The following is a 13,752-nucleotide window of genomic DNA, read 5'->3' as shown; positions in this document are numbered from 1 at the left end:
ACTGGCTCAGACAAATGGATAACGCATAAATTCCAAGAAGGAAAGTTGTACCAACTCCAGCAAGAGGAACAGAGGATGATTGGGCAAGTCTTTTTTTTCCCCCCTCAATTTGTATGAGAGTGATGATGTCAGGCAGCCATCTCCTGAAGGATGGACGAGAATGATGAGTGGACTAGTGGATGATGAGCAAGGTCCACTTCCAAAGGAAATGGCCTACTATAGGACAGCGAGCACCAGTGAAATATTTTAAACCAAAATTCAGGGCAGGGCTGAATTGGTGCGGGCTGCAGCTTCACAAGAATTCATATTGGCTCTGCTCTGCTCTGTGATGTGTGTGGAGACAGGGTTTCAGGTTTTTGGTCTGTAACCTGAATATATTTACTAGGTTTAATGTTTTTCTACCAGGATCAGCCTTTTCCTTCTTTGAAAAAAATTCACCCCATACTCACATACAGCAAACATCCTCAGAAATCCATTTATTGTCATTTCAATAAAAAAAAAAAAACATGATTGTCATTGAGCCTAGGATAATTAAATAAATATTAACATAAAAAAATGTACAACACCAAAAATAGAAATGTGGTATCCTAATCAGTATACTTTAATTTAACAAGATTTTAGGCGCTTTAGGAGGACAAATGCACATCAGAGAATCACAGAACCACATTTTACAGTCAGGATTAGGTTCTTGTTTGTAGACCAAACGTACCTTTTACCCGCATATGCTGACAAAAAAAAATGTCCCACCTTCTACATAACCTGCTGACACAGAGGTAGGATTTCAATCACAGCTTGGATTTTTACTATTTTATCACGTGAAAATTTGCCAATAATTATTATTTGAGTTCACATAATCTGAAATGAGTTGAAAGGCCAACATAACGTGACACAGAAATAACAATATGTAGTTCCTGTACATTCTGATTTGTACTGAGACAAAACAATAACAAAAAAAATCAAAATTAATACATTTCAAAATTAATACATTTTAAAAATTAATTTGCATATTCATGATTTTCTTTGTTAGTGGCCAAACTTATAAAATCAGCACTGTAAGATGAAATCTCTTCAGACAGATGTTAATTTTTTTATATGATGGGTAAAGTAAAAAGGCAATTCTTTCAAATGGCAACACTCAAAGGTTTTTAAAGAATAACTTGGCTCTGTGCTTAAACTGCAAGGAGTGGGGACTGCATACAGTAACATAGTACTTAATTACCGGTAGCATCACTGCTTTAAACGATTTAAAGCAAATTGATCCACTCATCATTATCTTCATCCTTTACCTGCAGAAGAGTTTTTGCAGAATGTTCTAAGTGTTGCCTGTGTGCAGATTCACGAGAGAATGCTCTCTCTCCTGGTTGCGTTGACGGAAGAACCTTTTACCAAATTCATATGTGCTTATCATGATAGCACATGCAGGGGCAACTTTTATCAACCTGGGGAGAAAACCTGAGAGATAGATAGAGATAGAGAGAGACAGGATGAGTGATCCACAGTACTTATCCTGTCTAAATAATATTTTGTTTGAAATGTTATGGTTGTATATATGCTTTGCAAAGGTCTTGCCAAGTGTACATAGGCACTGCTTATAGCAGAACTTCCTTCTTTCTACGAAACAATGACATGATGTGTGTAGAGAGAGACTCTGTTCTCCTAATTTTACTTTTCAATCATTATTATTTGTGTGGTTTACACTTTTATTATCTTCCTGAACAATTTCAGCTCTAATTTCACTACTGCCCAAACTTTTGCACAGTACCATACGATAGAAATACATGTTCACATTATGAATATAATGACAGAATGAGGCCAGTATGATTCAGATTTAATTGTGACTCAAAAAGCTGCTGTTGGATGTCACCTGCGAAGAGGCCAGTGAATCCATTCTCAGCGATGATCCTCTTCATCACGTACAGTGTAGAGGAGGATGCCTTAACTGGTACTGATAAAGAGAACATCATACATGCAGAGTGTCAGCTGTAGGTCCAGTGATTATGGACAAGTGATCTGGCATCAGCCCTTACTTAACTAGTCTTGAGCAACACTCCACTGAAAAACAATAATTGGAACTTGATAGTTCCTTTCATGCAGTCACATTTTAAAAATGAAAAGAAATCAATAACCAAAAGAAATAAACACTATATTAAAAAATGCCAACATAAATACAAAATGCACATCTATTCAAATATATATGAACCAAATGTGTCTGAACCTACAATTCTTAGCCTGCAGCTCGCCCAGTTCCACTTGCCGTCTGGTTTTCACCACATCAAAAGGCAGAGTGACGACCGAGGCAACCTGAATGCAGACAGAAGAAATACACAATGCAGCAAAAACTAGTGAAGTCAAAGTGATGTGATTGCCATTGTGAAACACAGCAGCACACGGTGCACACAGTGAAATTTGTCCTCTGCATTTAACCATCACCCTGAGTGAGCAATGGGCAGCCATGACAGGCGCCCGGGGAGCAGTGTGTGGGGACGGTGCTTTGCTCAGTGGCATTTCAGTGGCACCTTGGCGGATCGGGATTCGAACCGGCAACCTTCTGATTACGGGGCCGCCTCCCCAACCGCTAGGTCACCACTGCCCCAATAATTAACACTAAACTAGTGTTAATAATTATCAAACAGCTGCGTGGGACTTCAGGGGGACAGTCCCCGTCACTACTTCTGAATAAGGGCGTCTGATGGCAGAAACATAAATGTTGTGTATGATTGTAGGGATGTAGAGAGGTTTCTGACAACAGCAGCAACACTCACAGCTCCAGATGCAGCTCCAGAAGTGAATGAGATGGTGAAGGTGGGTTCCCTGGTGTTATAGAGCTCACACAGCCAGGCCTTGCTTTTCTCATAATTATACCAATACATGGCTGATGAGAGTACAGGGCAAACAAAAACATATGGAAAATTACAATTTCCAAGAGATTCATAAAGAAGCTTTTCCATTTTCACATTAATAATGCTGTTTTCTTATTTTAAATTTACTGTCGTGGACAAAGGTTTTGAGAATGACCAAACATTTGCTGCTTCCATTTTTATTATGGCAGGTTGCAAATACTCCAGAATGTTATGAAGAGTGATCAGATGAATTGCAAAGTCTGTCTTTGCCATGAAAATGAACTTAATAAACGACAAAAAAAACAAAAAAACATTTCCACTGCATTTCAGCCCTGCCACAAAAGGACCTGCTGAGCTCATTTGAGTGATCCTCTCATTAACACAAGTGAGAGTGTTGAGGAGCACAAGGCTCATTCTGTCATGCTGATTGAATAGCAGACTGGATGCTTTAAAAGGAGGGTGATGCTTGAAATGATAGTTCTTCCTCGGTTAACCATGGTTACCTGCAAGGAAATACGTGCAGTCATCATTTGTGTTGCATAAAAAGGGCTTCAGAGGCAAGGATATTGCTTCTACTAAGATTGCACCTAAATAAACCATTTATTTGATCATTAAAAACTTCAGGAATGCCCAAGAAAGTCCAGATAATTCAGCTGCGGGATCGGGGTGCCACCAGTGCAGAGCTTGCTCTGGAATGGCAGCAGGCAGGTGTGAGTGAGGCGAAGACATATAGAGGACAGCCTGGTATCAAGAAGGGCAGCAAAGCCACTTCTCTCCAAGAAAAACATCAAGGACAGACTGATATTCTGCAAAAAAAATACAGGGATTGGACTGCTGAGGACTGGGATAAAGTCATTTTCTCCAATGATGCCCCTTTCTGATTGTCTGGGGCATCTGGAAAAACGATTGTCCGGAGGAGAAAAGGTGACGCTACCATCAGTCCTGTCTCGTGCCAACAGTAAACCATCCTGAGACCATTCATGTGTGCAACTGCTTCTCATCCAAGCGAGTGGGCTCACTCACCATTTTAACTATGAACTCAGCCATGAAGAAAGAATGGTACCAATACATCCTCCAACAGCAACTTCTCCCAACCATCAAAGAACAATGTTTGGTGAAGAACAATGCCTATTCCAGCATGATGGAGCACTGAGCCAAAGTGAGAACTAAGTGGCTCAGGAACAAAACTTTGAAATTTTGGGTCCATGGCCAGGAAACTCCCCAGAACTTAATCCAATTGAGAACTTGTAGTCAATTCTCAAGAGGCGGGTGGACAACAAAAACCCACAAATTCTGACAAAGCACTGGTTATGAAGGAATGGGTTCCATCAGTCAGGATTTGGCTCAGAAGTTGATTGACAGCATGTCAGGGCAAATTGCATAGGTCTTGGGAAAAAAGGGCCAACACTGCAAATACTGACTCTTCGCATAAACTTCATGTAATTGTCAATGAAAGTCTTTGATACTCATAAAATGCTTGTAATTATACTTCAATACACCACAGAAACAACTGACAAAAAAAGATCTAAAAACACAAAAGCAGCAAACTTTTTGAAAAACAGTATTTGTATCATTCTCAAACCTTTTAGTCACGACTGTATACCCATGTAGACCAAACATTAAAAAAAGCAGGATTTGGTGTTCAATTAACACATGAGACATCTGCTTTTGGATTCCAGAATGTTTCAGACATCAGAAAGTGATGCACAATGATGCAAGCTGAGTCAGATAAAGGAAGGCTCTGTGACACAGTAGCCCAACCGCCTCAGGTGTGCAGGATCGTGCGGATGGAGGCAGACTACGTACCTGAGAAGGGTACATCTCTTAGTATGGTGGGACCCCAGCCTCGCCACAGAGAGAGCCAGCCGTCATTGACCAGGGAAGAACGAATCACTGCGCTGAGTTGGCGGTACGACTGTCTCTCCGACTGCAGCTTGGTGCGAATGAGCTCCAAAGGACTGATCAACGTGGCTGAAAAAACTAAACAGACACAGATGGAGAACTATTAACATTCCACGCCAACACTCTCTCACGTCCATGAAACATGTACATGTGGTTACCCCTGGCAACGGCTCCAGCTAACAGGGGCGCCTTGTCCGCGTTCGCCCCCATTTGTCTCCTCAGCAGGACACACAGTTGGTCGTAACACGTGAAGTAGATCACTGTGGCAGGTACAGCCATAACTCTGCACAGACATGAACACACATACATCCGGTCATAAGTAGGTCCCATAATGCTGTGGGGAGGAGACTGGGATTAATACTTCACTTGTAAGATATGTATACACTGCTTCTGCAGTGCTGCTGCCACCCCTCGAAACACTGGCACTGGTGATATTGCATTTTGTTGGAATGATCAAATTATATTTTTTGTACAGCCGATATGAAATATAAATAGTGACGACATCATGTTTAAAAATCATGCCAAAAAAGAAACTTGCATTTGCAAAAATTGCAAATTGTGTAACAATAGCTATTTGCTACAGCACTAAACTCTTGACTAGCTCGGTGTGCAACAAGGCTCTATGAATGATGGCGTGAAATGTGACTGCATGAGACACTCACAGTGTTGGCGGAAGGCCGCTCCACAGGGACTTGATCCCTTCTCTCCGTACAATCTGGACAAAAGCATCCTGTAGCAAGGTGGCAGACACAAGTTACGGGAAGCCTTCACCTGTACATCACGCCACTGCAGAAATGCGTACCACGGTGCCGTTGAAGTGGCCAGGCGCTCTGTACCACGGTTTGGAGTTGCCATTCTCACACACACAGATGTGGTCCATGAGGCCATTACAGTAAACGAAGCATTTTCCTACAGTGGATGGGAGGAGGGAGAATTGACATTAAGGACAGAAGTTCATCTCTCCAAACTATCCAGTAAAATACCTCCATTAACCAGCAGTTTACCTTTTGATAGTGGAGTTTTCTGTGCTTGCAGTCGGATCTTGACAACGTCCAAAGGTGTAACTGCGAAACAGACACAGCAGAAGACCGATCCAGCCGTTCGTTCCGTTTCCACGCCGCACTCCGACTAAGAATAAGACCGCGCAGCGAGGCCTGCTCACCGAACAGCGAGGTGATGACTGCCCCGGAGCAGGAGGCGAGCATCTGCTGCAGCGGCGTGATGGCGCCGCTCTCCGGGGGAGGACAGCTGGAGGAAGCCATCTCTCCGCGGGCCAGCCTTCCCGACCACTGAGTCGAGTTAGGAAACATCGGGCTGCTTGAGAAAAAAACTTCTGCTATTTTGGATCACATTGGCCCCGATTTGTTCGGTAACTAAATGCCAACGATCTTACAGTTGGTGGTGAGAAGAAATATTAACAGGAGTTAATACCAGTGCGAACGAAGTAAAAGTTGTACCGAGCGAACTCGCCCTGCGTCCGTCCGCGGCGGAGAAGCGTGCTGTCACTGCTGTGACCTGACATGTGTTTCATTACGTGTATTTTCACTCTCGCACTTTCGAGCATTTCATCAGTTACTTTCAAATAATAAACAGACTAAATAAACAGAGCTGTGGTGTATATATGCGTGTGTATACATGTTAACTCACATACGATGATGAATAAATTACATAACAAGATTAAATGTTAAAGATGTTTTATGGAAACTGCTTACGGGAATAGAACGCCGCGCTTTCTTCGGCGACGCGATTTGTGGGAAACGCGCGGGAAGGAAGGTTCGTATGCGCTGCAGCAGCCTGTTTTTTTTTTTTTTAACCAGGATTTGTGGAAAATGTTGTTTCTTTCACGGATTTACGTGTTCAGAGCGCCTTTGTTGTGCTACGGGGACGTTAGGTCGGTGCCGATCGTCGACGTCCTGTTTTAAAATGGTCATTTTTTTTAAAGTTAACTTGCTGACGCCATGTTTTCAAAATCTAATAAAATCTTTTCTGTGTTTCCATTCCGTTCTGATTGTTTTTTGCACAGCTACTTAGTGAAATGAAAAGATTTTCATTAAAATGAAGCCGAAAAGTGCTCCCAGACATGGTAGATCCAAGTCGCACGGTAATTTGTTCATTTTAATATCGGTCTTGTGTTTTGTACGTGCGCTTTTAAGTGGAAGTGGCCAGAGTTTAAACATTTTTACAGGTGGCAGCCAGCCGACAGCAAAAAGTCGGCCGAGAAGGACACAGGACTCGGTCCAAAGCAGACCTTTACGTGGAAGAGTTTTTTACTTGGACTTGCCGAATAACAAACGGACCGCGGTGCTGGAAAACGACATCGCTGCACTGGGCGGAGTATGTTTTCTTCACGTGTTTTAATACCTGAAAGTGTTCTCTTCGTTTCTCTTTATTTTTGTCTTTTGCCTTTAGACAGTGGAGAAGTTCTTCAGTAAAGAGATCCGGTACCTGGTGAGCAGCAGGCCCGAGGCTCGGCATGCACAGCGGCTGGTGGCCAGCCCCGAACCCGCTCCCAGTTCCCCTTTCCCAGCCAGATGCAGCTCCCAGGGGAACGTGGACACTGTGAGTGGCCTTTTTGCCTGTTTAGGTTCCAGTCCCAAAATCAGTCAGCTGAGTTGTCTCAGATGTTGCAGAGAGTGTGAAAGACATTGGATTTGTGCCACACCACTGTCACAGTGGTGGCCTAGCCGTAATCACAACGTTTCCGGTTCGAATCCCGATCCGCCAAGGTGCCACTGAGCAAAGCACCGTCCCCACACACTGCTCCTGTCATGGCTTCCCGATGCTCACTCAGGGTGATGGGTTAAAAGCAGAGGAAACATTTAATTGTATCACCATGTGCTGTGCTGCAGTGTTTCACTTTTACTTATTCAGAGCACCTTACAGCGTAGTGACAGACAGTTCAGGGCCACAATGGTAGTAAGTGGGGTTTGAACCTGGGACTTTGGTCTTTTGGTTCATAGGCGAATTATATGTATATTCATACACCCGTTATATTGCCCAGGAAAAATTCACAAATGATTATCATGAATAACATAATTTTCGGTTTTCTAATTTTTATTGGTATATTGCTGCTTAAGAAGCCATTTGGTTGTTTGTCATCATGTGTTTGTAATGAAGTGAAGATAGACTCTGATTTTTCCTACGAGTGGGGCAATGGTAAACGAAAGGATGCGGGTTCACCTCGATCATTAACCGGACATTCTGTGCATTGTTACTGTCCAACAGAGCATTTATTCTTTTTTAGTCTGTTTTATTTGACATAATATCTGAACTCACTGACTGATTTAACCGGGGCAGTCCTGTCGGGCAGTGTTGGCCTATCGGTTAAGGAAGCGGCCCCGTAATCAGAAGGTTGTCCGTTCCAATCCTGGTCCGCCAAGGTGCCACTGAGGTGCCACCAAGCAAAGCACCGTCCCCACACACTGCTCCCTGGGCGCCTGTCATGGCTGCCCACTGCTCACCAAGGGTGATGGTTAAAAGCCGAGGACCCATTTCGATGTGTCACCATGTGCTGTGCTGCACTGTTTCGCAATGACAACCACTTCACTTTCAAGACTTGTTTGTGTTCTTTGGCAGGTGCAGGTCAGCAGAGGCAAATCTCTGGTGGAGAAGGTGGTGAAGGAACAGGTGATTATGCAGACCTCATATTATCTATCATATACTCTCACAGAACCTAGATAGGTTTCTCTTAACATGAAATAGAAGGTCCTGCCTAGGATCAGGGGTCTCAGACTCAATTTAGGTTGGGCCGCATCAGGTAAAATCAAAGCTTGTTAAAAAGAGCAAATATCATAAAGAACTAACAATTCTTTAACTTCAATGGGTTCTTCTTACCATAAACTGTCCTGAATTTGAATGAAATACTGACGAACATGAACTGTTCTTCTGAACATGGCTTCTCTTGCCTACTTCTTGCTTCTTGGTATCAATTGCAGTTCTGTTTTTGTGCTTGATGTTCATGTCTTTTATTTTTGAATATCATGACATTTACTTATGGTGGGAATTACTGGGATAGCGAGCACAACAAAAGGCGCCTGTTCATTATCTGTCGGTACAGTGAGACACAATTATGCATTTATTATACAAAAACCATGTTATGTACAGTTATGTAGGTGTTATTAAGTGGCATTTATTGTTTAGAATAGTTTTGCGAATATGTCCTAGCCAACACTGGGTGGGCTGGTTGGAACCTGAAGCAGGACTGCAGATGGGAGCTATAGCTGAGTGACATTATCCACTCCACTCGGTGATAGTCAATGGAACGTCGGTGTTGGTTGTTAATCTGATTGTGAATTTGCAGATTCATCATGATATCAAATCACCCTATTGATAGTGGCGATCATTTCGCTGTCAACTTTCAAACAAATCTGCCTTTTCAACTGATTGAAAATAAAATCCATGATGTCGAATCCAACACTGGTGAAATTGATTTCATCCAACTCTAAACCAAATATGCTTTTTACAAACATATATTTACCGTAAGAAATAGTAATTCTACAGAATGACCCCATGGGCCGCGAGTTTGTGGTAGCCTAGTGGGTAACACACTCGCCTATGAACCAGAAGACCCAGGTTCAAACCCCACTTACTACCATAGTGTCCCTGAGCAAGACACTTAACCCTGAGTGTCTCCAGGGGGGGACTGTCCCTGTAACTACTGATTGTAAGTCGCTCTGGATAAGGGCGTCTGATAAATGCCTATAAATGTAAATGAGTTTGAGATCCCTGTTGGACATAGAGATTTGCCCAGGAATGGCTACAGTGATAATTATGTGCAATGTTTTCTTTGTAAGAGAGCACAACTATATTCTTGAAATTCTGCTAACAAAGTTGTCCAATGTGTGTATATTTGTAAAATATAGATTCATGAACTGGAATATGATTGTAGGCAGGGAATTATGTGGATCAGGATAGATACTGTTGTGGTTTTTAAATGCTACATGCCTTGTTTTGTAACAGGAGCGAATACAGATGAATGGCATCTTGTCTAATGCAATGGACTTGGGAGTGAAAATCCTGTATATTGATGGTAGGTCTGGGTTTTCCTGCAGAGCAAGACTCTCTGCCCCTGCTTTTTTATATCAAGGGGTTATGTTGTATGTCACAAGTCTTTCACTATTTTCATCAGACATGATGGCTTATGTTGAAAGGAAGAAAGCCAGCCTTGGTACAGTGCAGAAGGGAGCAAACTCTATCGCCATCAGAGGTGTAAGTCCCTGTCATGTAATTATTTTACACTCTGAACAGTATTATTTTTTTTGGTGTATTAATGTATTCATTCTTTATTATTATTGTAGACCAGCTCAGGAAAACCGGATGTTCCAAAAACTAGAAGTAAGTATTTTTTTATGCAAAGCAAAAAACAGCAAAGATTTGTGCCTATATTAAATCTGAATACAATAGTCTGAATTTGTATTTTACATCTAGCTAGCCGGATCCGCAAACCTTTTATCAAGGTTGAAGACTCCAGCAGGTGAATATCAAAGGTTTTTGTGTATTCTGACCTAATTGGCATGGACGCTGAAACAAACTTTGGGTGTTGTAGGCTATATCGGCCACTGTACCTGTCCCTGGCCCGGGATCCAGTTTTAAACTTTGCTGCAGCCCCACCATTAAGTCCCTTCATAACAGAGGGCAAAGGAGCAGAGGGCCATCTGGGTAAAGGCAAAAGCAGAGTCGATGGGAAAGAGAGGAAGAGAGGAGGTTACTGCGAATGCTGTGGAGTCAAATATGACAACCTCAAAGTGGTGAGAACCACCCCATCAATGCAGCACTCAGAAATATCCACATGATATTTCACTGACCCCAATACCTTTGGAATGACCTTTGACTTTTTAGCACCTTCATGGAAAGATGCACCAGGCATTTGTTGCCAGTGACCAGTATCAAGTTGTGGACGAGCTAATCTCTCAGCTGCCGTGTAACTTTGTCTACCTATCACCCGGCAAGAGGTAACGTCTTGCTACTTTTTAATGAATTATGCACTTCAAAATTATTATTAGTTTTTAAATTACAGCTACTAGGGGTGTGATATTTTATGTGGACATATTATATCAATACAGGGACATCTAATAATGATTTTTGTATATACAGTGGGTACGTAAAGTATTCAGACCCACTTACATTTTTCACTCTTTGTTATATTGCAGCCATTTGCTAAAATCATTTAAGTTCATTTTTTTCACATTTATGGATGCAACGCAACCCATATTGACGGAAAAACACAATTGTTGACATTTTTGCAGATTTATTAACAGAAAAACTGAAATAGAATATGATCATAAGTATTCAGATCCTTGCTCAGTATTTAATAGAAGCTCCCTTTTGTTCTAATACAGCCATGAGTCTTTTTGGGAAAGATGCAACAAGTTTGCCACTGATGCCATTATTTTACCTGCATGCTCAGGGTCATTGTCTTGTTGGAAGCTAAACCTTCATCCAGTCTCAGGTCCTGAGCACCAGTCTAAGGTCCTGAGAAGGTTTTCATCCAGGAAATCCCTGTACTTGGCCGCATTCATATTTTCCTTAATTGTAACCAGTCATCCTGTCCCAGCAGCTACAAACCACCATCCTTCACTGTTGGGACTGTATTGGACAGGTGATGAGCAGTGTCTGGTTTTCTCCACACATACTGCTTAGAATTCAGGCCAAAAAGTTCTATCTTGGTCTCATCAGACCTTATTTCTTATTTATATCTTATCTTATTTTCATCCTGGAGTCCTTCAGGTGACTTTCTACGACTTTTTCTCATCTCCCGACTGCATCTGTGGAGCTCAGCCACAGTGATCTTTGAGTTCTTCTTTACCTCTCTCAGCAAGGGTCTTCTCCCCGATAGCTCAATTTGGACAGGCAGCCAGCTACAGGAAGGGTTCTAGTCGTTCCAAGTCCATTTAAGGATTACGTAGGCAGCGGTGCTTAGGAACCTTAAGTGCAGCAGAATTTTTTAACCTTGGCCAGATTTGTGCTTTGCCACAATTTTGTCTCTGAGCTCTTCAGGCAGTTCCTTTGACCTCATGATTCTCATTTGCTCTGACCTGCATTGTGAGCTGTAAGGTCTTATATAGACAGGGGTGTGGCTTTCTAATCAAGTCCAATCTGTATAATCAAACACAACTTGACTCAAATGAAGGTGTAGAACCATCTCAATGATGATCAGAAGAAATGGACAGAACCTGAGTTAAATATATGAGTGTCGCAGCAAAAGGTCTGAATACATACGACCATGTGATATTTCAGTTTTTGTAATAAATCAGCAAAAAAAATAAACAATCAATATGGTGTCAATATGGTGTGTTGTGTGTACATTAATGAGGGACAAAATGAACAAATGGCTGCAAAATTACAAAGAGTGGAAAATGTACTTTCCATACCCACTGTAAATTTAGTCCAAAATTACGTTGTTTTGGCTAAATTATTAATGTAATTTGATCCACACAGAGACCGTACACTTCATCTTGTATATCAGTGCTTTTATGTTTTCAGTGAACTGTAGAATATTGCAATATGTACAATATCACTACAATTTCCTTTTTCTCTCTTAGCTGGACTGTTTCTTCCACTCAGCATCATACGGAAACAGATTGTGCCATGCCTGCCAGAAGCCCCCCAAAGTGTCTCACCTCCAGTAGACATGAAAAGAGGACACCTGACTTTCCCTCTGTTCCTCTGTCTTCTCAAAACAAGCACAGCAGCTTCACATGTTCTAAACTGTGCAAATGTCCAATGACTAAGGACACATGCTCTGCGGTTATTGACGTGAAAGCAAAACATGTGGCAGAATTTGGTGGCCATTGGAATCGGTTGCTCACACCCCACGCTCAGATCACTACACAGCCATCTGGACGTGATTGTGAAATGGAGACTGATGATGTGTCTCTGTCAGTACAAGCTAAACATATAGATAGCACCAACCAGTGGTCAGTCAACACCCAGAGCCATGAGGAGCTAACGGCGCAGCAGTTAGGAACAACAGGCCCTTTGAATTCACCTGTCCGTGACCAACTAAGAACTAACGGCCACCTTCCCAGCGGCCTTAAGGACTCTTTCGGCAAGATGGATCAGGAGTCAGTTTCTCTTCACAGTCCGGGAAGACCATGGAGGAAAGTGCGTAGTGTCAAAATGAGGAGGACAGGCCTGTCCCATGACCGTCCTGCCCCGTCCTCTTTGACTATGAAGGTGTTGGAGAGCAACACTGCCTCGATGTTGAAACTTTGTCAGCTATTCCAGTCCAGTGATGACATGCAGGAGTTTAAGGGCTTCAGTGGATAGTTAAATATTACATATCTATGTATAAAATATTTATTTAATCCAGTCTCTTTTTAAGAATTTTGTATACCAGTGTGTGTGTGAGGTCAGTGTGAGGTTTTGTATGTCAGAATGTGTATGTCTGAGGTAAGCAGTAAGCAACTCTTGCTTAATCTCTTGCAAGATCTCATGGATTTCATTAATTGGTTGTACTTCTAATTCAGTTGTACTTCTCCTGGCTTGGTACAGAATGGTCCTTTCTACATTTGCTGTATTAAATGCTGAAGGTTGTGATACTTTTTGTGATATGTCTCTGCTTGTGGTGATGTATGCTTAAAGGTCCTCTATTATGACATTTTTTTTTTTTTGCTTTTTATCGGTCTTATTGGTCCCATAATTCTGTATCTGAACGATCTTTCCGAAATTCAGCCTTGGTGCAGAACTACAGCCACTTTGATCCCAAGATTTCCCAGGATGCTCCGTTTCCGTGTCTGTAGCTTTACATTCTAATGAGGAGGAGAGCGGCCTATAGAAGTGAGCGGGCATTCCAGGAAATGACATAATCAACACCAATCACCAACAACAATGTTTGGTGCAGACTGGGAAAACATTTATTAACCCACTTTTTTCAGTCTCGTGTGACTGCTCATTTTTACATCCAGTGAAAGTGACAACGAAATTTGTCCTCTGCTTTTAACCATCACCCTTAGTGAGCAGTGGGCAGCCATGACCGGTGCCTGGGGAGCAGTGTGTGGGGAAGGTGCTT

At 42.2% G+C, this 13,752-nt stretch overlaps 2 protein-coding genes across 11 annotated transcripts; one reads left to right on the top strand and one right to left on the bottom strand.

The window, feature by feature from the left end:
• Positions 1–450: 450 nt before the first annotated feature.
• slc25a40 (solute carrier family 25 member 40) lies at positions 451–6,263 on the bottom strand. 5 transcript variants are annotated; one of them, XM_028977268.1, is made up of 11 exons: positions 6,174–6,263; positions 5,905–6,059; positions 5,747–5,806; positions 5,545–5,651; positions 5,405–5,472; positions 4,901–5,025; positions 4,647–4,820; positions 2,763–2,872; positions 2,220–2,301; positions 1,865–1,945; positions 451–1,452 (listed from the first exon to the last, which is right to left on the bottom strand). In XM_028977268.1, exons 2-11 carry the CDS (start codon positions 6,050–6,052, stop codon positions 1,313–1,315), a joined length of 1,095 nt encoding a protein of 364 aa, XP_028833101.1. In that variant the 5' UTR covers positions 6,053–6,059; positions 6,174–6,263; the 3' UTR covers positions 451–1,312. The 5 variants fall into 5 exon arrangements, with proteins under 5 accessions (XP_028833101.1, XP_028833100.1, XP_028833104.1 ...); XM_028977267.1 differs by having other exon boundaries at positions 5,905–6,056; positions 6,174–6,258; XM_028977271.1 differs by having other exon boundaries at positions 5,905–6,056; positions 6,200–6,254.
• A 241-nt stretch (positions 6,264–6,504) lies between these two features.
• Positions 6,505–13,087, top strand: dbf4 (DBF4-CDC7 kinase regulatory subunit). Of its 6 annotated transcripts, none has more exons than XM_028978013.1 (12): positions 6,505–6,515; positions 6,766–6,843; positions 6,928–7,076; positions 7,152–7,301; positions 8,319–8,369; positions 9,702–9,771; positions 9,871–9,950; positions 10,040–10,076; positions 10,170–10,215; positions 10,288–10,489; positions 10,581–10,693; positions 12,284–13,087. In XM_028978013.1, the coding sequence occupies exons 2-12, from the start codon at positions 6,798–6,800 to the stop codon at positions 13,008–13,010; spliced, it is 1,671 nt and encodes a 556-aa protein (XP_028833846.1). In that variant the 5' UTR covers positions 6,505–6,515; positions 6,766–6,797; the 3' UTR covers positions 13,011–13,087. The 6 variants fall into 6 exon arrangements, with proteins under 6 accessions (XP_028833846.1, XP_028833845.1, XP_028833844.1 ...); XM_028978014.1 differs by lacking the exon at positions 6,505–6,515 and adding an exon at positions 6,598–6,633 and having other exon boundaries at positions 6,766–6,825; XM_028978012.1 differs by lacking the exon at positions 6,505–6,515 and having other exon boundaries at positions 6,555–6,843.
• Positions 13,088–13,752: the final 665 nt, after the last annotated feature.

This window comes from Denticeps clupeoides, chromosome 4 (genome assembly GCF_900700375.1).
Source record: "Denticeps clupeoides chromosome 4, fDenClu1.1, whole genome shotgun sequence".
NCBI lineage: Eukaryota > Metazoa > Chordata > Actinopteri > Clupeiformes > Denticipitidae > Denticeps > Denticeps clupeoides.
Note: the sequence above shows the minus strand (reverse complement) of the source record. Positions and strands in the feature narration are given on the sequence as shown.

What these genes read in the sequence shown, in the direction of transcription:
- slc25a40 (XM_028977268.1), bottom strand. Translation starts at nt 6,052, where the DNA reads ATGTTTCCTAACTCGACTCAGTGGTCGGGAAGGCTGGCCCGCGGAGAG. An exon ending in GAAAACTCCACTATCAAAAG is followed by an intron (nt 5,652 to 5,746) that starts GTAAACTGCTGG and finishes CATCCACTGTAG; the next exon opens with GAAAATGCTTCGTTTACTGT. An exon ending in AGCGGCCTTCCGCCAACACT is followed by an intron (nt 5,026 to 5,404) that starts GTGAGTGTCTCA and finishes ATGTCTGTGCAG; the next exon opens with AGTTATGGCTGTACCTGCCA.
- dbf4 (XM_028978009.1), top strand. Translation starts at nt 6,798, where the DNA reads ATGAAGCCGAAAAGTGCTCCCAGACATGGTAGATCCAAGTCGCACGGT. An exon ending in ACATCGCTGCACTGGGCGGA is followed by an intron (nt 7,077 to 7,151) that starts GTATGTTTTCTT and finishes TTTTGCCTTTAG; the next exon opens with ACAGTGGAGAAGTTCTTCAG. An exon ending in AATATGACAACCTCAAAGTG is followed by an intron (nt 10,490 to 10,580) that starts GTGAGAACCACC and finishes TTGACTTTTTAG; the next exon opens with CACCTTCATGGAAAGATGCA.